Below are 26,535 nucleotides of genomic sequence, written 5' to 3'. Positions count from 1 at the left end.
TTTTCTCAAGATTATATAGACAGAAAATGAAATGACATTGGGATTTGAAGCTTATTTGGCTTTACTTTTAAAGACTCTATTACACTCATTTTATGTATCTTAACCCATTGCTATATTTGGAAATATTTTTCCTATTCTAGTTTTTATTGTTGTTGTTGTTGTTGTTAAGGATTTATTTATTATTTGTAATGGAGAGTTATAGAGAGAGAGAGTGAGAGAGAGAGATCTTCAGCTGCTGATTCACTACCCAAATGGCTGCAACAGCCGGGAATGCCATAGGCCAAACCCAGGAGCCTGGGACTCTATTCAGGTCTCCAATGTGGGTGCAGGGGCCCAAACACTTGCTGTTTTTCCCAGGCTCATTAGCAGGAAGCTGGATGGAAGTGGTACAGCTGGCATTGAAACTGGCACCCATATGGATGTTGGTGTTACAGATGGTGGTTTAATCTGCTGTGCCACAATGCTTGCCTCTCTATTAGTCTTTTAATTTTAGTTTTTCTTGCAACATAAATACTCATCATATTGTCAGATTTATGGATTTTCTGTAATATCTTCTCTACTCTGTTTCAGCTATTTTTTCTGAAATTATTCAATATTTTGATTTATTTTTCACAGTGTTATCTAATAAGTATCTGTTCATTAGATAATTTTTGATTTTGATTATTTTATCAGGTTTAAAATATAGTTTTTTGGGGGACCGGTGCTGTGGTATAGTGGGTAAAACTGCCGCCTGCAGTGCCGTTATCCCATATGGGAGCTGGTTCAAGTCTCAGCTGCTCCAATTTCCATCCAGCTTTCTGCTGTGGCCTGGGAAAACCGATGGCTCAAGTCCTCGGGCCCCTGTACCCGTGTGGGAGACCCAGAAGAAGCTCCTGGGTCCTGGCTTCAGATCGCTGCAGCTCTGGCCATTGCGGCCATCTAGGGAGTGAACCAGCACATGGAAGAACTCTCTCCATCTCTCTGCCTCTCCTTCTCTCTGTGTAACTCTGACTTTTTTTTTTTTTTTCTTTTTTTTTTGACAGGCAGAGTGGCAAGTGAGAGAGAGAAACAGAGAGAAAGGTCTTCCTTTTGCCGTTGGTTCACGGCCGGCATACCATGCTGATCCGAAGGCAGGAGCCAGGTGCTTCTCCTGGTCTCCCATGGGGTGCAGGGCCCAAGCACTTGGGCCCTCCTCCACTGCACTCCCGGGCCATAGCAGAGAGCTGGTCTGGAAGAGGGGCAACCAGGACAGAATCTGGCGCCCTGACTGGGATTAGAACCCGGTGTGCCGGCGCTGCTAGGTGGAGGATTAGCCTATTGAGCCGCGGCGCCGGCCATAACTCTGACTTTCAAATAAATAAATAAATCTTTTTTTTTTAAAGAATAAATAAATCTTTAAAAAATAAATAAAAATATAGGTTTTGTTTTAAAGATTTATTTTATTTATTTGAAAGAGTTACAGAGAGAGGTAGAGACAGACAGTGAGGTCTTCCATCTGCTGGTTCATACCCCAAATGGCCACAATGGCTGGAGTTGAGCCTATCTGAAACCAGGAGCCAGATGCCTCCTCCAGGTCCCCTACGTGAGTGTAGGTACCAAGGACCTAGGCTTTCCCAGGTGCACTGGTCGGGAGCTGGATTGGAAGTAGAGCAGCTGGGTCTCAAGCAGCGCCCATATGGGATGCTGGTGCTGCAGGCCAAGGCTTTAAACCCAGCTCACCATAGCGCCGGCCCCAAAACATGGTTTCTATATTTGCCCTTAGATTCTATCGAATCGGTGAGCCTCTATTATGTCTTACTGATTTAACTTTCAGACAGAAGGTTTTGAAAAGTACTGAGGAGCAAGAGTTGGAGAAGAGAATGAAAATGCAACAGGAAGTGGTGGAGATGCGGAAAAAGAATGAAGAATTCAAGAAGCTTGCCCTTGCAGGAGCAGGTTAGCTTGATTCTGGTAGATGCTAATTTGTGAAGAATGCTGCTAGTGATCTTGGTAGGGTTTTTTTTTTTGTTTTTTTTTTTTTTTTTTTTGAGGTCTCAGCCAAAAAGGCTTATTAGTCTCAGCATAAAAAACATGTTTATTTAGAAAGCTGGATGTGGATTCTTTATATCACAATGGTGTTTCTATAGAACATTTTATGTACGTTAGCCTTCCTTAGATCATGCCATTCCTTTTTTGAAATAGAAAAAGAAGAAACTAGGATTGAGACAGATGGTAATTGAGCAGGTTTTTTTTGTTTTGTTTTGTGTTTTTTTTTTTTTTCCTGTTAATCCATTTCATTATAATCTAAAGGCAAAGGAATGGAAAACTGAGTAAGATCCAGTTGCAGCTATGGAGGAAAAGATGACTGAAGGAGCTGCAGGTTGGGGAGAGTCATAGTTCTGCTTTGCTATGACATTGCGTTTTTATTGTTGGGGTTAAAGCTATTAAGTCTTGTTTACTGTGTTGAAAAAGCACTCCCAAAATGGCTACAATGGCTAGGGCTGGGCCAGGCTAAAAACAGGAGCCTGAAACTCCATCTAGGTCTCTCATGTGGGTGCCATCTTCTGTTGCTTTCCCAGGAGCATTAAAAGGGAGGTGGATCAGGAACAGAGCAACTGGGACTTGAACTGGAGCTTGTGTATAGAACGCTGGTTTTGTAGGCAGTGGCTTAACCCAGTGCACCACAAGGATTCTTATTCTCTATAGAGAATTCTGTTCTCTACATGTAGTAGTGTCCGTGAGGACTGTTTCTGCTTTTGGGTGACATGTAGATGGTGAACCGTCAGATCCATGGTAATAGAAATACCAAAAGGTCTGGAGTAAAAAAGGACTTATTGATGTTTCCTATTCTTTTTAAGTTTTAATTATTTTTAACAGAATCAATATGGTTTGTAGGTAAAATTCTAAAAACATAGTGATATTTTCTTCCTCCTTCCCCCAATCTTTTATGATTTTAATGTTATCTGTGTTTTACTGTGTTCCTCACTCAGGGCAACCTGTGAAAAAATCAGTGAGCCAGGTAACCAAATCGGTTGACTTCCACTTTCGCACGGATGAGCGAATCAAACAACACCCAAAGAACCAGGAGGAATATAAGGAAGTGAACTTTACATCTGAACTGCGAAAGCATCCTCCATCTCCGGTGAGTTGATGGACTAAATGAATAGCCCTGTTACTAATTCAGTTAGGATTTCAGATGTAACATTTGTGGTTACTATTTATATTAGTATAATCAAGACAGACATGTTTTGAATTAGATAATCTAAATTCTCATTTTGCCCCTGTTATCTTTGTGATCTTGAATAAATCACTACCTTTCCAGGAACCAGCGTACCAAATTGTTGTGAAGACTTGATTGAGAATGTAGGTAAAATAGATAGCATTGTGAATGGGAAATTACAATTTCGGCATTTATACTGTTAGGAAATTCTTTTTTTTTTTTTTTTTTTTTTTGACAGGCAGAGTGGACAGTGAGAGAGAGACAGAGAGAAAGGTCTTCCTTTGCCGTTGATTCACCCTCCAATGGCCGCCACAGCCGGCGCGCTGCGACCGGCGCACCGCGCTGATCTGATGGCAGGAGCCAGGTACTTCTCCTGGTCTCCCATGGGGTGCAGGGCCCAAGCACTTGGGCCCTCCTCCACTGCACTCCCTGGCCACAGCAGAGAGCTGGCCTGGAAGAGGGGCAACTGGGACAGAATCCGGTGCCCTGACCGGGACTAGAACCCGGTGTGCTGGCGCCGCAAGGCGGAGGATTAGCCTAGTGAACCGCGGCGCCGGCAGGAAATTCTTTTTTTTTTTTAAAGATTTATTTATTTATTTGAAAGTCAGAGTTACACAGAACAGAGAGAGAGAGAGAGTCTTCCATCTGCTGGTTCACTCCTCAATTGGCCACAATGGCTGGAGCTACACTGATCCGAAGCCAGGAGCTTCTTCTGGGTCTCAAACACGGGTGCAAGGGCCAAAGGACTTGGGCCATCTTCTACTGCTTGCCCAGGCCACAGCATAGAGCTGGATGGGAAGTGGAGCAGCCGGGTCTTGAACTGGCACCCATGTGGGATGCTGGTGCTTCAGGCCAGTGCGTTAACCTGCTGCGCCATAGTGCCGGCCCCAGAAATTTCAGATTTCAACAAGAGACCCATTTTCTTGAATAACCACGTTGATGGGAAAGTGAGCATCCACAGACCTCATCTTGTAATTGAAGCCCAGTGTAACCCCCTTAATCATATTCTGTACATGACTGCAGGTGGTGTGAACAGTTGCCATCTCCTTTCAGTTTCCCCACCATTTGTCAACTGGAGCCTCTTTTTCTTTCCAAGGAGGCTGATGTGTTCTACACTGATGTGACTGAAGGCCCTTCACAGGGTTTCTCTGGGCCCCTTCACAATAACTATGCGCCCCTTTGATGTTGACATTTTCTGGAATGTCAACAGTCTGATTGCTGAGAATGGTCTTCATTCTTGCAGTAGATGCAGCAAAGAGAACTCATATTATTTTTTTAAAGATTTATTTACTTATTTGAAAGGCAGAGTTAAAGGCAGGGGCAGAAAGAGGAGGTCTTCCATCTGCTGGCTCATTCCCCAACTGGCCTCAAGGGCTAGAGCTGGGCCAATCCGAAGCCTGGAGCTTCTTCCGGGTCTGCCACGCTGATACAGGGCCCCTGGGACTTGGGCCATCTTCTGCTGCTTTCTCAGGCCATAGCAGAGAGCTGAGTCAAAAGTGGTGCAGCGGGACTTGGACCAGCACCCATAAGGGATGCCAGCAGTGCAGGCAGCAGCTTTACCTGCTATGCCACAGTGCTGGCCCCCATTGTCATATTTTGAAGTCAATACTTTGCAGACTTAAACTCTAAGGTTGTGCTGCATGTTTTGAAATAAATTTTTTTAAAGAGATTTGCTTCTATTCTGAGACCAGCTTCATCAGAATTAATGATCCATGCAGTAAGCTTTTGCATCAGTTTGAGGAGGTGAGTGGAGATTCTGATTCAGACAGACCCAGAAGCCTGATCAGGTTTTGTCTGTGGATGAGCTTAGGGATGGGATGCCTTTGTAGCTTTTTGTTTGAATTCTAAGCTTGCTTACTTTTGATAGCTTTAAAATATTGACTTGCTTGAGAAAAATCACCTGTGTACTATTTATTGCAGAATAATAGTTGAGTGCTAGAACCTTTCTCCCCCCTCTCCTTTATTTTGAAGATAGAAATAATGCTGATTATAATTCTTAGCCAAGAACTGACAAACTTCAGAAGGTAATTTTGGCTAACTTTTCTCCTTACAGGCTCGAGTGACTAGGGGCTGTACCATTATTAAGCCTTTCAACCTGTCCCAAGGAAAGAAAAGAACATTTGATGAAGCGGCTTCTACATATGTGCCTCTTGCACAGCAGGTGGAAGCCTTCCATAAACGAACCCCTAACAGATACCATTTGAGGAGCAAGAAAGAGGATATTAGTAAGTTTCCTATCAGTATTATACCTAGCTGGCGCATACCCCCGAGTTCTTAGCAGAGGCAGAGTGAAAGGAGGATGAAAGAGTGAGAGGAGTGGCTGTAACTGCTGATGGGTATGTAGATTTGGTGGTTAACCGATGAGGGGATTCTATAAGAGAGAAGATAAGGAAGTCTGAGGAACATAGGTGGTGTAAAATAGTTGTTGAGAGTATAGGGCTGGTATTCTGGATAAAGCAGAATCTAATTGTTTTGCCTATAAATTTTTACTCTTGCAAGGTATTTTTTTTTCTTTTGTTAAAAGATTTATTTACTTGAAAGGCAGAGTTACAGAGAGGCAGAGGGAGAGAGAGAGGTCTTTTCATTCACTGACTGGTTCACTCCCCAAATGGCTAACAACAGCCAGAGATGGGCTAATCTGAAGCCAGGAGCTTGGAGCTAGCTTCTTCAGTTCTCCCACCTGGGTGCAGAAACCCAAGGACTTGGGCCATCTTCTACTGCTTGCCCAGGCCATAGCAGAGATCTGGATGGGAAGTGGAGCAGCCAGGTCTCGAAATGGCACCCATATGGGATGCTGGCGCTTCAGGCCAGGGCCTTAACCCACTGTGCCACAGCGCCAGCCCCCATGTAACTCTATCTTTCAAATAAAATAAATCTTTAAAAAAACCAAAACAAAACAAATTATATATGACTCTTAGTGTGATATCCCTGCTTTTAGAATTCCAGTTCCATTGAAGCATGACTTACTTTTAAATAGATTTGGTTCTGATTTTCTGTAATAAGATCTAAATTGGAGGATTCATTCAATATCATCTTGAAAATTGATAAAATTATCCCTCTCCAGAAAAATTCATGATTTTTTTAAAGATTTTTTTTTTTTTTTAATTTGAAACACAATGTTACAGAAAAAGACACAGAGGGAGAAAGGTCTTCTATCTACTAGTTTACTTCCCAAATGGCTGCAATGGCCGGAGCTGAGCTAATCTGAAACCAGGAGCCAGGAGCTTCTTCTATGTCTCCCACGTGGGTGTAGGGGCCCAAGCACTTGGGCAATTCTCTGCTGCTATCCCAGAAACATTAGTAGGAAGCTGGATCAGAAGTGGAGCAGCTGGAACTCAAACCGGCACCCGTATGGGATGCTGGCATTGCAGGTCAGGGATTTAACCCACTGTGCCACAGTACTGGCCCCAATTCCTGATTTCTATAAGAGGTAGTGATGGTCTTAATATTGATACTTTTCCCATTTGACTTCCTATGAAATGATGCTGCTTTGTTATAGACTGAGAGTTACTACTGTGTCTTTAGAAAGGCCCTAGATTTAAAGCTGAATAAACAAAAATTTTATTTGTCAATAACAAAATAGTTGCATTGTCAATAGAAAGTACAGACCTGTTCAGTGATAAGGAACCCATCAGACATGACTGGACTCTAAATTCAGGAGATGACAATAGAATATACCCAAAAGCTACCTTGGTCATACTCTTCAATAGCAATAGGAAATGGACTGAACTTTGGTGAGTAAGCTCAGTGTGTAGGGCCAGCTATGTTGTGGTTAGTTCATCCATCTCTGGGCTACCTCTTTGAGGCAGCACTTAGAGGTTAAGTAGATCTTGAGGATATAGATAAATGTTTGTGATCTTGGTTTACAGACCTGTTACCCTCTAAATCTTCTGTGACCAAGCTATCCAGAGACCCACAGACTCCTGTACTACAAACCAAACATCGAGCAAGGCCTGTGACCTACAAAAGTGCAGCAGACCAGGAGGCTGAGGAGCTTGAGAAACTACAACAGTAAGTTCCATTGGTAGTGTCTGAGAGAGAGCTCCCAGAGTTTGGCTACTTTCTTTTCAGTTTTAAAGGGACAACAACTGCTATCCTTTCTTTCCTCCTTTTTTTTTTTTTTTTTTTTTTTTTAATATTTTTCATTTATTTATTTAATTTGAAATTCAGAGTTACAGAGAGGGAGAAATACATGGAGAGCATTATCTTCCATTCTCTGGTTCACTACCCAGATAGCTGCAACAGCCAGTGCTGGGCCAGGCTGAAGCCAGGGGCCAGGAGTTTCTTCCAGGTTTTTCACATGGGTGACAGGGGCCCAGATACTTGGGCCATCATTTGCTGCTTTTCCAGGCCATTCACAGGGAGCTGGATTTAAAGTGGAATAGCTGAGACACTAACTGGCCTCCATATAGGATGCTGGTGACACACACAGTGGCTTTACCCACTGTGTCACAACACTGGCCCCTTTCTGAGAAAATTTATGGCATTTGAGTTGTAGGCTCTGCAGGTTTGTGCCCCTGCCTCTGTAATTAAAGAATTGGAAGTGCTTTATGTCCTTTATAAATTAAAAAAAATAATGCAGAGATTGGAATGGGAGAATTTAACAATTCCAGTTAAGGAATGTCTTCTGAGGTTAGTTTAGAAAGGTCTTTATGCCTACATAAGGGATTGTTAGAGCTATCATCAGTGGAGGAAACTGGAACTTAATGTGGTTAGAATGAGAGTTCATCTCTTACCCTTCCATTCTCTGTTGTGCTACTTTTGAGGACTTCATCTGTGAAAAAAGCTCTAAGTTTTAGAGTGATGGGTACATTAGGACTGATTTATTCTTTGCTCCAGAGGTAAAGATAATGGCTGTGGAGAAAGTTGAAATTTATCTCTGAATATGGATAGTCTTATTTTTTTGTGTTTGGCCAAGTAAAAAGGCCATTTTTGCTGTTTGTGTAATTTTTATATTATTTAAAAGGTTTTTTATGGCTGTCATTTAACTCCCACCTTACAGGTACAAATTCAAAGCTCGGGAACTTGATCCCAGAATTCTTGAAGGTGGCCCCATCTTGCCCAAGAAACCACCTGTGAAACCATCCACTCAGCCTATTGGCTTTGATTTGGAAATTGAGAAAAGAATCCAGGAGCGAGAATCAAGGAAGAAATTAGAGGATGAACACTTTGAATTTCATTCCAGACCTTGCCCAACTAAGATATTGGAAGATGTTGTGGTAAGAAAGAATAGTTAAGGCTCTGGGGGCTAGCAAAAGTGTCTTGTCAGTGACCAAATATCAACCTTTTTGTAAATGTTTTGAGTGGATATTATGAACAGGGCATCACATTATGAACTATATGTAGGTATAAAGAGACATAACAGAAATGGATTTTGGTCCGAGGCAACATGCAGTGTAATAAGGGCAATAACATGTATAAATAATATAAAATGGACAGAAGTGCTATAGGAATTCAGAGGAGAAGGAGAATTACTTTTTCCAGATAGGAGGCTTAGGAAGTGCTTTGTGGAGGATACAGCATTTGACTTAAGCCTTAATGTTGTATAGTAGTAGTTGTCATCATTGTGTCATTGTAACTGGTACTTGTACTGTATATACCAGGCACTGCTCTGTGCCTTGTTCATGTGCAGTTGTAGCTCTATATCTGGGGGGGATTTGTTCCAGAACCACCATGGATATCAAACTCAAGTCTCTTAGGAAATGCTATAATAATTGCATATAAACTATACATATCTTCCTTAATACTTTAAATCATCCCTAGATTATTTGTAATATCTTGTACAGTGAAATTCTATGTAAATAGTTGTGCTGTATAACAGGTATTCCCTTGTTTAGGGAATAATGACAAGAAAAAAGTCTGCGTGTTCAGTACAGATAAGAGTTTTTCCCCCACAAATATTTACCATGTGCAGTTGGTTGAATCCACTGTTACAAAATTCATGGATACAAGGGGCCAACTGTGATAACTTTTTTTTTTTTTAAGATTTATTTACTTATTTGAAAGGCAGAGTTACACAGAGAGAGGAGGAGAAGCAGAAAGAAAGGGAGAGTGATCTTCCATCTGCAGGTGCACTCCCCAGAAGGTCACAGTGGCTGGAGCTGGTCTCCCATGTGGGTGCAGGGGCCCAAGTCCTTGGGCCATCTTCTACTGCTTTTCTAGGCCATAGCAGAGAGCTGGATCGGAAGTGGAGCAGCCAGGTCTCAAACCAACGCACATAAAGGATGCCGGCACTTCAGGTGGCGGCTTTACCCGCTTCGCCACAACGCCGACCCCATTGATAACTATTAACTCATTATTTTTGACAACAACCTCTTTTAAGTGGGTTACTTTAGTTATCCTCATTTCAGATGAGGCACAGTCAAGTTACATAGCTTTCCTAGGGCACGCAGCTAGTTTATGGTGGAGCTAGGATAGAGTCTGTGATCCTGGCACTCATTATGTACCTTTCCAGTACATGATAGAGTTTGGATATGCAGAACTTCAAATGAAATGAACTTGCAAAGTATTTCATTCAGTGGAAGTAACATTAATGTGAAAAGAAGACTGAAGGTAGCAAATGCAGAGCACGTATTAGGAGCTCTGAGTGAAGAAAAGTTTTTAAAGAGCAGTTAGAAACTAGAGAAGTGGAATCAGTTTGGTAGACTCACAACCACAGTTTTAATGCAATCGGAGAGAAAAATGCTATAGTTAAAGAATAAGAAGAAGTGATAGTGGACAGGGTTGTGGCATAGTGTGTTAAAATTAATTTTATGGGAGGGTATTGCGTGCATTTGGGGAGTGAACCGGCTGATCCAAGATCTTTTATCTGTCTCTCTGCCTTTTGAATAAAGTGAGAATAAGTAAAAATGCTTAAAAATGTGAAACAATCAAAAAAGGAGTTCTTCTACCATTAACCTAGATAAAAGTCAATCCAAATTGGCAGGGAAAGGAGGACGTCCCCCCTTCTGCACAGAACTATGTCTAAAAAATTATGCAGGTGCTTAACTCTGTCACTTATTGTTATTTTTAAAAGGTTTATTTATTTGGAAAGGCAGAGTTATATATACAGAAAGATCTTCAACTGCTATTTAACTCTCTGAATGGCCGCAGTGCCATGGCTGGGCCAGGCTGAAGCCAGGAGGCACGTGCTTCATCCTGGTTACCCACCTGGGTGGCAGGGGCCAAGCACATGGGCCATTTTCTACTGCTTTCCCAGGCACATTAGCAGGAGGTTGGATCAGAAGTGGAGCAGACTGGACATGGACCAGCACCCATGTGGGGTGCCAGTATTGCAAGTGGTGGCTTAACCCACTGTGCCACGTGCTGGTCCTGTGGTTTTGCTTCTGATTCAGCTTCTTGCTAACGTATACTCTAGAAGGAACAGTGATGACTCAAGTACTTGAGTCCCTGCCACCCACTGGAAGACCCAGATTGAGTTTTTCTCCTGGCTTCTACCTGGAGTCTGGCTGTTAAAGGCATTCGGGGAATAAACCAGTGCAAGGAAGATATGTTTGTCTCTTAAAATTGAAAAAAAAAAATTCTTTAAAAAAAAGTTGGTGTCAGGAGAAAATAGATCTTTTTAACTTCTAGTCTTGGACTCTTAACAGCAGAACTGAAGAGCTTGCCTCCCAGAGCCTGGTACAACACATCTGTCTGCCACTGTTGTTTCCCCAACTGTGTCGCCTAGTGCTGAAGCTTCATTTCCATGTGTCTTGATGGTTCATCTTGTGTTCTCCTGCTTGTGGTTGATAGGTGGCAATGAAACAACAGGGTTGATGAGAGATGGGCTCGGGCAGCAGTGGGCCATGAGGCAGATATAAAAAAGGTCTCGTGGGGCAGAGGTGGAGTGATGAAAGCCTTGAGCATGAGGGTGTGAAATGTGAACTTGTTGCCGACATCTAATGGGGAGCTGGGGCACCAAGGAGGTAGATGTAGTGAGGCCAGTGAGTAATTTTAGCTTAGATATTTTAGGGATGACTTGGGGGAGACCAGCAGGCTATTTTTTTGCATACTCCCTGAGATAAATTGCTTCACTGTAATGACCTGTGAAGCCTTGGAGCCTATTCCAGAGCACTTGGGGACATACGCTGCTTTAGAAGAAACACTTACCCAACATCCCTAATCCCTTTTCTGGATGCTTTTTCTTTTTCTTTTTCTTTTTCTTTTTTTTTTTTTTTTTTTTTGACAGGCAGAGTGGACAGTGAGAGAGAGAGACAGAGAGAAAGGTCTTCCTTTTGCCGTTGGTTCACCCTCCAATGGCCGCCGCTGCAGCCGGCGCACCGCGCTGATCCTGGCAGGAGCCAGGAGCCAGGTGCTTTTCCTGGTCTCCCATGGGGTGCAGGGCCCAAGCACCTGGGCCATCCTCCACTGCACTCCCTGGCCATAGCAGAGAGCTGGCCTGGAAGAGGGGCGACCGGGACAGAATCCGGCGCCCCAACCGGGACTAGAACCCGGTGTGCCGGCGCCGCAAGGTGGAGGATTAGCCTATTGAGCCACGGCGCCGGCCTTGGATGCTTTTTCTAAATGCTTCATCTGTCCACCTGCATTGCACATTTCCAGCCATATATCGCCTCTCCAGAGATACTTTCCCCAAACTTGCTGCTGAGGAAGCTGCCTCCCAGCAGCTGTTAGCTCCACATTCTGCTGGATTTCTTCGGGGCAATTGTGAAAATTAGGAAACATTTGTTATTTTGTCATTGTCTCTCCCACCAAATATGAGCTCTCTGTGAGCAGGAACCTCATATATTTTTGTAGTTCACTCTGCTTGTATTCCCAGCACTTAGCATGGTGACTATAACACAGGCACACTGAGATTGGATAACTGAGTGATTGATGGTATAGGCTGGAAAGTACCAGCTTATATTTCTAGCCTGTGTTAGACACTGGAAATTCAAAAATGGAATAAGATATGACCCTTGTCCTTCAGCCTTTCCCAGTCTGGAAGAGTATATCAGCATATCAACATATTTTCACTCTGGGTTTTTTTGTTAGGTGCTGTGGAAAAGGCACAGAGATACAAATAGCAATATCCCAGTCCTCGGGGAGCTTATAATTTATTTTTTAGTTTTACTTTTCTTCAGTTTTTATTTATTTGAAAGGTGGAGTGTTAGAGAAAGAATGAAAGAGGGAGAGATTTTTCCACCTGCTGGTTCACTTCCCAAATCCACAACAGTTGAGAATGAGCCAAACCCGAAGCTAGAAATCAAGAACTCCTATGGGTCATCCATGTTGGTGGCAGGGACCCAAGTGCTTGGCCCAACATCTACTGCCCTCAGGGTGAGCATTCTCAGGAAACTGGATCTGAAGCAGAGGAGCTGGTATTCCAGCCAGCCATTCTGGTAAGGGATGTGGGCATTCCAAGCACTTAACCTGCTGTGCCATATTGCCCACTCTGTGGCAGGTTACAATAACAAAAGTACTTTTTAAAAACTTAAAATAACAAAATAAGAAGCCATTTCTGGTTTTGGAAACTTAATTTCTTTATTTTATTTTTTTTCAAATTTATTTGACAGGTAGAGTTATAGACAGAGAGATAGGTCTTCCCTCCATTGGTTCACCCCCGCAAATGGCTGCTATGGCCGGCGCTGCGCCGATCAGGAGCCAGGAGCCTACTCCGGGTCTCCCATGCGGGTGCAGGGCCCAAGCACCTGGGCCATCCTCCACTGCCTTCCCAGGCCACAGCAGAGAGCTGGACTGGAAGAGGGGCAACCGGGCCTAGAACCCAGCGCCCATATGGGATGATAGTGCTGCAGGCGGAGGATTAACCAAGTGAGCCACGGCGCCAGCCCTTTTTATTTTGTTTCAAGCTGAGCCCCTAGTTGGCCCTCATTGTGGTGAAGACGGAGTATAGGTCATTAGTTGCTACAAAGATGATTTTCATAAATCATCTTTTTTTCTCCCTCAACTAATTATGAGGATTGACCTCATTAATATTTTCTTCATGGCTTACTTACAGATTTCCACTGTTCACAATGCACATTTTTCTGCAGAGTATATGTAGAGAAAGAGGGAAAATAGGAAAAGAGGGATTATTTTAGAACCAACTAAATCTTCAGATATGTACTTCAGTTAGTTTATGAAAAACCCCCAAGGCCTAGAAGGCTATCTGATAAGCCCAGTGATACAGAGCTGGCTAGAGCAGGTCCTTGATTCCTTGCTTACTGTTCTTCCTACTTCCACACTCAAGAAGTGGTGCATTTATCCTGTCTATTTGTACAGGATATTTGTGGGACAACAAATTTTTATTTTTTCCATGGTATGCATCATTTGGAAACCCATTTTTTTGTTTTAATTAATTAATTAATTTTTGAAAAGCAGTGATACAAAGAGAGAGAAGTAGAGAGAGATCTTCCATCTGCTGTTATTCCTCAAATGGCCACAATGGCTGGAGCTGGGCCAGGCCGAAGCCTGGAGACAGGAGCATTTTCTGGGTCTCCTGTGTAGGTGGCAGAGGCCCAAGGACTTGGGCCACCTTCAGCTGCTTTCCTCCGCACATTAGCCTGGAGCTGGATTAGAAGTGGAGCAGCTGGTACTCAAACCTATATGGGATGTGGGCACTGCAGGTGGAGGTTTAACCTTTATGCCACAGCACCGGCCCTGGAAACCCATTTCTCAGACTAATTAGTCACTCTGATTATAAAGTCAGTAATATTGGATTTCACTGTGCTAGTGATTATTCCCTTCACAGTGGTCACCAATTTTGATGATTGTGATATTATACAAAGCATTTTGGAAAAAGCACTTGTCATGAATCCTGACTCAGTCTTTTGGATCTAAACCTTTAACAGTGGACAATCTTCATATTTTAAAAATTTGCTTTTAGGTGCCGGTGCTGTGGCATAGTAGGTAAGGCTGCTGTCTGCAGTGTGAGCATCCCATGTCGGCGCCACTTTGAGTCCCTGCTGCTCCACTTCCAATCCAGCTCTCTGCTGTGGCCTGGGAAAGCAGTGGAGGATGGCCCAAGTCCTTGGGCTCTTGCACCTGCGTGGGAGACCCAGAAGCTACTGGCTCTGGCTTCGGATCAGCACAGCTCCGGCCATTGCGGCCAGTTGGGGAGTGAGCTAGCAGATGGAAGACTTCTCTCTCTCTCTCTTCTTCTTCGAGGTTTCTTTCTTTCTTTCTTTCTTTCTGTCTTTCTGTCTTTCTGTCTTTCTGTCTTTCTTGTCTTTCTTGTCTTTCTTGTCTTTCTTGTCTTTCTTGTCTTTCTTGTCTTTCTTGTCTTTCTTGTCTTTCTGTCTTTTTTACAGGCAGAGTTAGACAGAGAAAGATCTTCCTTTTTCTGTTGGTTCACCCCCTAAGTGGCTGTTGCAGCTGGCGTGTTGCGCCAATCCGAAGCCAGGAGCCAGGTGCTTCCTCCTGGTCTCCCATGCGGGTGCAGGGCCCAAGGACCTGGGCCGTCCTCCACTGCACTCCCGGGCCACAGCAGAGAGCTGGCCTGGAAGAGGGGTAACCGGGACTAGAACCTGGAGTGCTGGCACCACAGGTAGAGGATTAGCCTAGTGAGCTGTGGCGCCGGCCCTTCTTCTTCTTCTTCTTTGAAGATTTATTTTATTTATTTGAAAGACAGAGTTTGAGAGAGAGGTAGAGACAGAGAGAGAGGTCTTCCATCCGCTGGTTCACTCCCCAGATGGCCTCAACAGCCGGAGCTGTGCCGATCTGAAGCCAGGAGCCAGGAACTTCTTCTGGGTCTCCCATGTGGGTGCAGGGTCCCAAGGACTTGAGCCATCTTCTACTGATTTCCCAGGCCACAACAGAGAGCTGGATTGGAGGAGGAGCAGCCGGGACTTGAACTGGTGACCACATGGGATGCCGGTGCTTCAGGCCAGGGCTTTAAACCACTGCGCCACAGCACCGGCCTCTCTCTGTTTCTGCCTCTCTTTCTCTCTCTGTGTAACTCTGAGTTTCAAATAAATAAGTCTTTAAAAAAATTTGCTTTTAGAAGTTAGTAAAAAATTATTTGGAATTAAAACTTTCTCTTTAAAAAAAATTTTATTTATTTATTTGAAAGGCAGAGTTACAGAGAGGCAGGTCTTCCATCTGCTGATTCACTCCCCACATGGCTGCAATGGCTGGAAATTCAGCCAAAACGAAGCTAGGAGCTTCTTCTGGGTCACCCATGCAGGTGCAAGGACCGGGGTACTTGAGCGATCTTTCTCTGCTTTCCCTAGGAGCATTAGCTAGGAACTGGATCAGAAATGGAATAACCGGGGTAGGGGTGGGACAGCGTCGTGGCACACTAAGTTAATCCTCCACCTGTGGTGCCAGCATCCCATATGGGTACTAGTTCTAGTCCCTGTTGCTCCTCTTCCAGTCCTGCTCTTTGCTGTGGCCTGGGATAGCAGTGGAGGATGGCCCAGGTGCTTGGGCCCCTGCACCCACATGGCAGACCTGGAGGAGGCTCCTGGCTCCTGGCTTCAGATCGGTGCAGTTCCGGCCATTGCGGCCATTTGGGGGGTGAACTAACAGAAGGAAGACCTATCTCTCTGTCTCTCTCTCTCTCTGTAACTCTACTTGTAACTGTCTGTAACTCTACCTGTCAAATAAATAAAAATCTTTAAAAAAAAGAAATGGAACAACCGGTATTTGAACTGGTGCTCACATTGGATGCCAGCACTACGGGTGGAGGCTTTATCCAATATGCGACAGCGCCAGCGCTCTGGAATTAAAACTTCTGAGTGGTCCAAGATAACAAGGGTGGAAAGTTTTGTTAAAGATTGAATAACACCTTGCATGGTCCAAAAAGTGGCTTTGAAAGCCATTCCAAGAAAAGACATTCCAGACATGGTTTGAGCAGTTGCAGCATTGTTGGGATTAAGAAGATGTCTCTCAAGATATCTTCTTAGAGTTCCATGATATAAATTCTGTTAGTCAAGTGTGCATTCATTCTTAATGCGTTCATTCAACATTTACTGCATGCCTTATACTACACAAGGTCTATGTTAAGTGCTAGTGATTGATGGAATGTGAAGTACTCATAGACTAATAGAGGTAAACATCTAAATAAAATAAGTATAGTGAAGTTTTACATGTATAGTCAGCTCTCCATATCTTTAGATTCTACATCTATGGATTCAACCAACTATGAGGTATATTAAAAATATTTGAAAAAATTTTTGTCTTTATTGTAAAAAATATAGATTTTTCTTGTCTTTATTCCCTAAACAAAACAGTAAAACCACTAGTTATGTAGCATTTGCTTCATATTAGTATAAATAACCTAGAAATGATTTAAAGTATATGGGAAGGTATGCATCGGTTATGTGAATACAACAGATGCATACCTTCCCATATACTTTAAATCATTTTATTTGGGGCTGGCGCCATGGCTCACTTGGCTAATCCTCCACCTGCAGTCCCGGCATCCCATATGGGTGCCGGTTCTAGTCCCAGTTGCTCTTCCAGTCCAGCTCTCTGCTGTGGCCCAGGAGGGCAGTAGAGGATGGCCCAGGTGCTTGGGCCCCTGTACCCTCATGGGGAGACCAGGAAGAAGCATCTGGCTCCTGGCTTCAGATTGGTGCAGCGCTGGCCGTAGTGGCCATTTGGGGGGTGAACCAACGTAGGAAGACCTATCTCTCTCTCTCTCTCATTGTCTATAACTCTACCTGTCAAATAAAAAAAAATGTTTATTATCTTAAAACAAAACTAAATGGAGCTGTGGCATAGTGGGTAAAGCTGCTGCCTGCAGTGCCAGCAACCCATATGGTCGTCGTTTCTAGTCCTGGTTGCTCCACATCTGATCCAGCTCTCTGCTATGGCCTGGGAAAACAGTAGAAGATGGCCCAAGACCTTGGGCCCCTGCCCTTCAGTGGGAAACCTGGAAGAAGCTCCTAGCTCTTGGCTTCGAATTAGCCCAGCTCCAGCTATTGTGGCCATTTGGGTAGTGAACCAGCAAATGGAAGATTTTTCTTTCTCTCTTTCTGCCTCTCTATAACACTGCCTTTTTTCTTTGAAAAAAGATTTATAAGGCCGGTGCCGCGGCCAATAGGCGAATCCTCCACCTAGCGGCGCCGGCACACGGGGTTCTAGTCCCGGTCGGGGCGCCGGATTCTTTCCCGGTTGCCCCTCTTCCTGTCCAGCTCTCTGCTGTGGCCCAGGAGTGCAGTGGAGGATGGCCCAAGTGCTTGGGCCCTGCACCCACATGGGAGACCAGGAGAAGCACCTGGCTCCTGGTTTTGGATCAGCGCGGTGCACCGGCCGCAGTGCGCCAGCCGTGGCGGCCATTGGAGGGTGAACCAATGGCAAAAAGGAACACCTTTCTCTCTGTTTCTCTCTCTCACTATCCACTCTGCCTGTCAAAAAAATTTTTTTGTAAATAAATCTGTAAGAAATATTATTTATTTGTTTGAAAGAGTTACAGAGGAGACATCTTCCATCTGCTGGTTCAGTCTCCAAATTGCTGCAATGGCCAAGCTGGGCCAGCTGAAGCCAGGAGCCAGTTGCTTCATCTGGGTCTCCCATGTGGGTGCAGGGGCCTTTAGCCATCTTCTGCATTAGCAGGGAGCTGGATCAGAGTAAAGCAGTCAGGACTCAAATCTGGCACCCTTGTGGGATGCCAGTGTCTCAGGCAGCAGCTTCAATCTGCTATGTCAGCGCCAGCCCACATTCGTTTGCTTTCTGTTGTAGGCGTTTTTCCTAACTACTAAAAAGATTTTTGGTGAATTATATTTTAACTGATTTTGTACTATCTATACCTTAGTTATTTGCTGCATGCAGGATTTGTTTTGTCCTAATCAGGAAACAACATACTACAGTGTAGCTTCTTTCTGATTCCTGATACATGAACTTCTCTTTAAGGAAAGGGATTTAATATTTCACACAACCTAGCAGATTTTGTTCTAGGATGTCTAATTGAGTTGCTTCCTTCTCCTAGGGTGTTCCTGAAAAGAAGGTACTTCCAATCACTGTCCCCAGGTCTCCAGCCTTCGCACTTAAAAACAGAATCCGAATGCCTACTAAAGAAGATGAGGTGATTTCCTGGGAGTTGGGGTTTCTTTTTGCTTCTGCATAGTCCGTCTAAACCTTACTATTTCTTAAACTGAATGGTGTGCAGAGACAACCACTCCTATTTGTAGTTTGCAAAGCAGTTGATAAGGTTATGACTCTTCTGGCTGTCTTTAGTAACTGGGTACAATTTGTGGAATTGGAAGTTAAGCATTGGAGGTTTGTCTATGTCTACAGCATTGAAAATCAGCCTATCTTTGTAACATGCATCAAAAGTTTCCAGATCCTGCACTTTATTTTGCTGTATTTTGTTGTTATTGTCACTATTTGAAAAGGATTTTAAAAATTCATGCTATTATTATTAACAGTTACATTTGTTTTTTCCGAACTCATTAACCGAAGGAGGTTACTTGTGTGTGATGGTTCGTAGGATTGTAGTACATAAACTGTCATTGATCAGGCTAGTTTCTTGTTACATCCCCCATTTTATCTATAAATATCCAGAGTTAGGGTAATTTTATAGCAGATCTCAAGCATAAGCCTTTTTATAGTTTTCTTTGAAACTAAAATACACAGTAATCTTATGTTACCAGCTTCAACCCAAATAACTGTCTTGGTCCTATTCTGGGGTTGGCAATCATTAGCCCCTAGTCACATGTTTCAGCAGAGTCTGAGACTGGGTCAAAGAAGAGGATGGAGTCCATGCTTGGTCAGTATCTTTGTTCTGATCTTCATTTTATCCATGCTCTTGGATCTCCTTTAGTTCTTAAAACATTCCAGTGAAAAGCTTTGGATCTTTTAAGTCACTATGTTAGTCCTTTACCAGATGCTCTCACATTACTCTTACCCTGTGAGATAGTGGGTCACTTAGCTGTTATCTCTCTTTGATAGAAGAGGAAGCTAAGACACCTAAGAGATTGAATGACTTGCCTTAATTAATGACTTACACAATGTTTCCTTACTCCACATTATGAGGAGGTGGGATAGAGTGAGGAGTTTTGTTTCTAAAATGTGCTGTTTCTCAGGAAGAAGATGAACCAGTGTTGATAAAAGCTCAACCTGTGCCACATTATGGAGTGCCTTTTAAGCCCCAAATCCCAGAGGCAAGAACTGTGGAAGTATGCCCTTTCTCCTTCGACTCTCGGGACAAAGAACGTCAGTTACAGAAGGAGAAGAAAATAAAAGAGCTGCAGAAAGGAGAAGTAGGTGTTTTCATTTCTGCAAGCAGCAGCATGTTCTTGGGTCCTTCAGAGATAACCTTTTGTGTAGCACTTCTAGCATAAAATCCCTGTCTGCCTTTGATTCCTCAAAGAACTCCATGAAATATAGATAGGGCAAGTAATTTAAGTCATCCTTTCGGCACGGATAGGTTAAGTGACTTACCCAAATCACCCTGCCAGTTATTGACAACATTGGAAGGAAAACTAGATTTCCTTTTGAGCCTGTTACTCTTTTCTGCTATACCATGCTGCTTTGAAAACTGGCTGTCCCTATTTTTCAGTTTCCTCCAAACATTCTGGAGCAGGTGTTGATTTCAGGCTAGTGAGTTCTTTGTTTTAAATTTCATGTTTTCTTTCCCATCAGGTGCCCAAGTTCAAGGCACTTCCCTTACCTCATTTTGACACCATTAACCTACCAGAAAAGAAGGTAAAGAATGTGACGCAGATTGAGCCTTTCTGCTTGGAGACTGACAGAAGAGGTGCTCTGAAGGCACAGACTTGGAAGCATCAGGTGGGGATGAGAGAGAAGTTATTAGTTGTTTGGTTGGTTAGATAAGCAGATCCTGAAATCATCTTAGGTGATACACTTGGTTATTCCTGAGGCTCTCCCTCTAAATCAGAGATCAGCACATTTTTTTCTTAAAACATTAGGTAGTAAATATTTTGGTCTTTATAGTTTACATATGGTCTCTGTCACATATGGAATGGGGGTGTGTGTGTGTGTGTGTGTGTTTTCAACCCTTGGAAAATGTAAAAAGCTTTTTTAGCTCAAGGACTATACAGAAGCCGGTTGAAAACTGAATCTTGCCTACAAGTTGAAGTTTGGTGACCCCTACTTTTTTTTTTTTTTTTTTTTTTTTTTTTTTTTTTTGACAGGCAGAGTGGACAGTGAGAGAGAGAGAGAGAAAGGTCTTTCTTTACCGTTGGTTCACCCTTCAATGGCCGCTGTGGCCAGCACACCGCACTGATCTGAAACCAGGAGCCAGGTGCTTCTCTGGTCTCCCATGCGGGTGCAGGGCCCAAGGACTTGGGCCATCCTCCACTGCACTCCCGGGCCACAGCAGAGAGCTAGCTTGGAAGAGGGGCAACTGGGACAGAATCCAGCACCGCAGGTGGAGGATTAGCCTATTGAGCCGTGGTGCCGGCTGACCCATACTCACTTAGGGAAAGTGAGAACTAACAGGCTTTGAATCAAGAATCTTTTGAAAACCTCATCTGTTCTATTAAACTCATTCATTAAGTGTTTTCCTTTTTCTGTTGTTTTGGTAACAATATGGAAGAATAGATAGTCTTAATATGGTATATTGTTGGGCTGGCGCCATGGCTCACTTGGTTAATCTTCCACCTGCAGTGCCGGCATCCCATATGGGCGCTGGGTTCTAGTCCCGGTTGCTCCTCTTCCAGTCCAGCTCTCCACTGTGGCCCAGGAAAGCAGTGGAGGATGGCCCAAGTCCCTAGGCACCTGCACCCTCATGGGAAACCAGGAAGAAGCACCTGGCTCCTGGCTTCAGATTGGCGTAGCTCCAGCCATAGCAGCCATCTGGGTGTGAACCAACGGAAGAAAGACCTTTCTCTCTGTCTCTCTCTCTCTCTAACTCTATCTGTCAAATAAAAAAAAAAGTTAAAAAAAATGGCATATTTTTTCTGCATGGTGTGTACTATACTTCTGTATAGCAAGTATATTGTGAGTTTTAGATAACAGGTGATTAGAAACAACTAATTGCTTATTGGCTGATTTAATAGAATCTAATTTTACCCAGTTAGAAGAATTTCTTCTGAATCCTTAATTTATCAGTATTTTAATGTCATTACCTCTCCTGGATTGTGTCCAAAAATAGCTCTGATCTAATCCTTGTTTGTGGAGTTTGCCACTCTTGAAGCCCAAAACATGCTATTACTTCCATTATTCAATACAGGTCTTGTATTGGCATTGTTCTTTAGGAAACCTGAGGACAGTTGCAGAAGTAATAATGAAGTCATAATGTTCTCAGGAACATCTATGTGGGAAAGTTTGGTAGTACAAAAACCATATCTCTTTAAGATCTTTTTTAGGTACATACAAAGGTAGAATAAATAGTATAATGAACTTCCATGAACCTGTCACCTTGTTATATAATAATAAAAACATGAAAACTCATTTCATGTATACTTCTGTGTACTTATCTATGGATTCATGTATTTACACAAGATTATTTTGAAATGAAATCTAGATAGCATCTCTTTATCCTTTATCCACTTCTGTATGTATGCTTAAAATATAAGGACTTCTGAAAATAAGCGCAATAATATCAGAATGATTAACAATAATTCCATTATGGTGACAAGTAGCCAACATTAAACTGTGCCCAAATTTCTCATAACTTTTTTTATAACAGTTTCATTGTTCAAATCAAGATCCAAATAAGGTCCATCTGTGGGCTCATCTCTTTGTATTTTGTCTTTTGAAATAAATTGTGTTGATTGTCATATAGATTCCCACAATCTGGGTTATGCTGATTGTATTGCCTTCGTGTTTGACACATTCCTCCAAGCTTGATTAGATTCTAGTGGCCGGGTAGTTGGAAAGAGACTACTTCATGGGTGATATTGTGTGGTTCCTAATGATTCCCATTTAGAGGCATATGATGTTGCTTATTTTTACTGTAATAAGATAAGCATTGAATGCATCTTAAAAGAGGGGTGACATTTTGCATAGCATTTGGTTTAGCAGTTAAGATTCCACTTAGGTTGTCTGCATCCCTTATTATAGTGCTTGGGTTCCAGTCCTGGCTCCACTTACACTTCCAGCTTCCTGCTGGGGCACATCCCGAGAGGCAGCAGTACTTGGGTCCCTGGTATCCAAATAGGAGACCTTGATTGAGTTCCTCCCTGATTTTGACCTGGCCCAGCCCTGTTGTTGTAAGTATTTGGCAAGTGAAATAACAGATGGAAGATCTGTCTGCCTTTCTGTCTCTGCCTCTCAAATAAGTAAAAAATAAACTTAAAGATTTATTTATTTGAAAGAGTTACAGAGAGAGAAGGAGAGACAGAGAGATCTTTCATCCATTGATTTACTTCCCAAATGGCCTCAATGGCCGGGCTTGGGCCAGGCTGAAGCCACGAGCTGGGAGCTTCATGTGGGTCTCCCATGTGACTGTGGGGCCCAAGTACTTGGGGCCATATTCTGTTGCTTTCCCAGGCACATTAGCAGGGAGCTAGATAGGAAGTCAAGTAGCCAGAACACAGACCAGCACCCATATGGGATGCTGGCATCTTAAGCAGTTGCTTAACCTGCTATGCCAAAATGCCAGTCCTGTAAAAAAATGAATTCAAAAAAAAATCTTAAAGGTACTAGTTCTCAGTGGGTTCAATTATTATCAGACTGATTTATTCATTATGTAGTTTGTGCATGGGAACTTACCTGATATCTACTGGTTTTATTGCTGAAGCAGTTCAAGATTATTAGAACTTAAATTATTAAGGTGGTAGTCCTGGAAAGTTATATAGTTGCTTATCTGACAGATTTTCTTTCCCATAGTTGGAGGAAGAACTGAAACAACAGAAGGAAGCAGCTTGCTTCAAGGCTCGTCCGAACACTGTCATCTCACAGGAGCCCTTTGTTCCCAAGAAAGAGAAAAAATCAGTTGCTGGTAGTACTACATGTGCTCTTGGGGGTTTGGGGCAGAGTTGTCAACTTCCTAGGGGGTGGATACTGGGATTCCAATTGTGTGAGTACAATGCTTTGGCAACCTGAAGCATTTGACTTTAGAGGATGGTAGCTTTTCTTCCTCTGTACCCTTTGTTGAATACAACAGCTTTATTGAGTTGCACTGTGTATTGGAGCCAGATTAATGTAACAGAGGCCTTAGCAGAAGCAGGTGGTATTTTATCAACAGTAATAGGCTTTCCCACCCATAGATTAGCAAATATATGAGAGAAGATGATCCAGGTGTCTTTCTGGAGTTTATCTGGAAGCAAGCCTTAGATACAAAACATTTGGTTCCTTAAGCACTGCACAGTGTGTTAGAAAATTGAAATTGCTTTGCATCTTCTACATCTGTCTCAAAATTACCATGTAGTTTTGAGCAAGCTACTTCACCTCTATGGATTTTGATTTTCTCTGTTACACTAGATGATTTCCAGAGGCCCTTCCAACTCCAAAATTCTAAGATTTGTCTAAGATTTAATCTTTCTCCCAGTGATTAGCCTTTCTTTCTTTTTTAAAAAAGACACAATCACTTACTATTTCCATAATAATAAGCTCTGAACAAAGTGGAGACAATGACAACACATTTAAACTTCCTGTCAAAAATTAATCTGTTATGAATTTCCAATGGTTCAACTTATTAAAATGTAAAATATATAAAAGAAAACAGGAAATATAAATATTCACATCTTTGCCATATAATGCAATCTCTCTTTAAAAAAAATTTGCAGCATATGTATAATTCTGATGGTGATTCAAATAAACACAAATCACTACTTTTTCCTAACCTCCCTATTATTATTATCTGAATCTGGGAATTGCAGTATTAGAGAATTATGCAAAATTAAAAACAAATTTACTGCTCATAAATAATTTTTATTATTTTAATGTAGCAAAGTGTAAATTTTCAATTAATATAAGATAATTATTGCCATCTGTAGATAAATAAAAAAATTTTGGAGGCAGATGTTTAGCCAAGTAATTAGGATTCTTGCCACTGACCTGGGAAACCTGGGTTGAGTTCACAGCTCATGGCTTAGCCCCACCCAGACCAGCCATTTCAGGCCTTTGGGGAGTGAGTCAGCAGAGGGGAGTATGCTTTCTTTGTCTCAAATAAATATATAAAAATTTTTTAAAAGCTTTATTCATTTATTTAGAATGTCAGCTACAGAGAAAGAGGGAGAGACAGATCTTCCATCTGCTTAAATCAGATGGCTGCAACTGCCAGCGTTGGGCCAGGCCAAAGTCAGGAGCCAGTAGCTTCTTCCATGTCTCCCATGTGGGTGGCAGGAGCCTAAACACTTGGGCCATCCTCTTGTGCTTCTCCCAGGCCATTAGCAGGGAGCTTGATTGGAAGTCCAGCAGTCAGGACTTGAACCAACACCCGTAGGAGATGCTGGTGTCTCAGGTGGCAGCTTTACCCAATATGCCACAGTGCTGGTGCTGGCCCCTATAAAAATTTTAACAAATGCAGATTTAATAACACTTTTATAATAAAACCTAACTAACATGATAATAAAAATATGTGTTTATTTGTATAGATAATATCTGTTTAGGGAAGAAGGTGTCATGGTGAAAATAATTTGGAAAATATTCACCAATGCACATTATGTGCAAAACCTTCTATATAAAACTTAACTATTTTCAGTGAAATAATAGACCATCCAAATACTGTTCTTGAAGGATAAATACATTAACCTAACAGGTAGAACTCAGTTTTTCTGTTGCCATGCATATCTGTTCATTTGCTCAATCCAGGGGGAACTAGGTTTATGCAGTAATTGTGCACCAATATTGTTTCTGTTTCTGTACTCAGAGGGCCTTTCTGGTTCTCTAGTTCAGGAACCTTTTCAGCTGGCCACTGAGAAGAGAGCCAAGGAGCGGCAAGAGCTGGAGAAGAGAATGGCTGAAGTAGAAGCCCAGAAATTCCAGCAGTTGGAGGAGGCCAGGCAACAGGAAGAAGAGCAGAAGAAGGAGGAACTAGCTAGGCTCCGGAAAGAACTGGTAACTGGCAGCATGAGTACTAACTAACCCAGGGTGCCTCTGTTTTATTTGCATCTGACCTTGTTCCAGGCAGAATCTAAGGTGGCCCACAAGCCTACACCAAAAACAAGTGAAAGGGAGATCATGTAAACTGAGGGTACTGATGAAGTTTAGACAAGAATGAGGTTAGGGGTGTGTATATACATTGTGACCCAACTATGAACTGTAATTTTGGCCCTTTTTAGTAATTAACCTGCCACTTCAGAAACTTACAATGTTTATAAGATGTAAAGCCAGTAGTTCAAAAAATATATTTGTCCTTGGGGCCAGCGCTGTGGTGTAGCTGTAGTGCTGGCATCCCTTATGGGCACCAGTTCATGTCCCCGCTGCTCCTCCTCTGATCCAGCTCTCTGCTATGGCCTGGGAAAGCAGTGGAAGGTAGTCCAAGTCCTTGGGCCCCTGCACCCACATGGGAGACCAGGAAGAAGTTCCTGAATCCTGGCTTTGGATCAGCCCAGCTCTGGCCATTGCAGCCATTTGGAGAGTCAAGAGAAGCAGCTGGGACATGAAGTGGTGCCCATAAGGGATGCCAGCACTGCAGGCAGAGGCTTAACCCACTATACCACAGCGTTGTTCTCCACCAATGGTCATTTTTACATTAGGATATCATGTCTTGTAACCATGCACAGTGATGCATTTCCTAGGATTCTTTCTGTTTGCTTTACTTATTTAAGTTATTCATTATTTCTTTTGGGCTTAAGGGCCAATGTGCTTTACAATTAGGCAAGAAACAGAAAAGAACGTGAGAATTACAAGATTAAATAGAGAAACACATAAGTTGTTGAGATTTTGTCTAAACAGTGGGCTTGCAACTGAGACCTCTTTTGGTACAGGTGACTGGGCCTACTGGAAGGCTCTAAGGACAACTTACTCAAGAGGCTAGCCTCTTTGCAAAATCCAAACTACCATTTGTTGATTGAAAGAGAAAACAATATAATCCCTACTCCAGATACACTCATAACATCAGACTCAACTTCTTTGATTATTCTGTAATACTTGATACCTGCCTGTTGTGTTTGCTCCTGTTACAAGGCTATTTCTTTTACAATTCCCAGGGCAGGCCCATTGAAACATTCTACAGCACAATTCAGTAAATGCAGTGTCTCTGTTCTAATCTGGCTCGATTCAGGGTTGATTATTAGAGTACCCAAAAGCCTTCTCCAGCAAACTTCTTGCTGGTTCTTGTTGTTTTGTTTTTAAGTTCATGCTGTTGGTGAATAATAATAGTCAAGTTTTTTGTTGTTGTTTTGTTAAAAATTTATTTATTTGAAAGTCAGAGTTACACAGAGAAGGAGAGGGCTAGAGAGAGAGAAATCTTCCATTCGCTGGTTCATCCCCAAATGGCTGCAATGAGTGGAGCTGGGCCGATCTGAAGCCAGGAACCAAGAACTTCTTCCGGGTCTCCCACATGGGTGCAGGGACCCAGGAACTTGGGTCATCTTCTACTGCTTTCCTGGGCCATAGCAGAGAGCTGAATCTGAAGTGGA

The 26,535-nt window shown here is 42.8% G+C and overlaps 1 protein-coding gene across 4 annotated transcripts in view; it reads left to right on the top strand.

Moving 5' to 3' along the window:
• TPX2 (TPX2 microtubule nucleation factor) overlaps positions 1-26,535 on the top strand; it is a 54,175-nt gene that overhangs the window by 26,100 nt on the left and 1,540 nt on the right. For 2 of the 4 annotated variants that reach the window (XM_070051967.2, XM_008256162.5), the window contains exons 7-16: positions 1,793-1,914; positions 2,949-3,100; positions 5,232-5,403; positions 7,048-7,189; positions 8,181-8,397; positions 18,030-18,125; positions 19,126-19,302; positions 19,685-19,831; positions 22,838-22,949; positions 24,843-25,009. In XM_070051967.2, the coding sequence (XP_069908068.1) occupies positions 1,793-1,914; positions 2,949-3,100; positions 5,232-5,403; positions 7,048-7,189; positions 8,181-8,397; positions 18,030-18,125; positions 19,126-19,302; positions 19,685-19,831; positions 22,838-22,949; positions 24,843-25,009 (1,504 nt within the window). Of the gene's footprint in view, positions 1-1,792; positions 1,915-2,948; positions 3,101-5,231; positions 5,404-7,047; positions 7,190-8,180; positions 8,398-18,029; positions 18,126-19,125; positions 19,303-19,684; positions 19,832-22,837; positions 22,950-24,821; positions 25,010-26,535 lie in introns of all 4 variants that reach the window. The other 2 variants (XM_008256161.5, XM_002710846.6) reach the window with 1 other exon arrangement.

Source organism: Oryctolagus cuniculus, chromosome 11 (genome assembly GCF_051225735.1).
Source record: "Oryctolagus cuniculus isolate XC-2025 breed Fujian yellow rabbit chromosome 11, ASM5122573v1, whole genome shotgun sequence".
Lineage (NCBI taxonomy): Eukaryota > Metazoa > Chordata > Mammalia > Lagomorpha > Leporidae > Oryctolagus > Oryctolagus cuniculus.
Note: the sequence above shows the minus strand (reverse complement) of the source record. Positions and strands in the feature narration are given on the sequence as shown.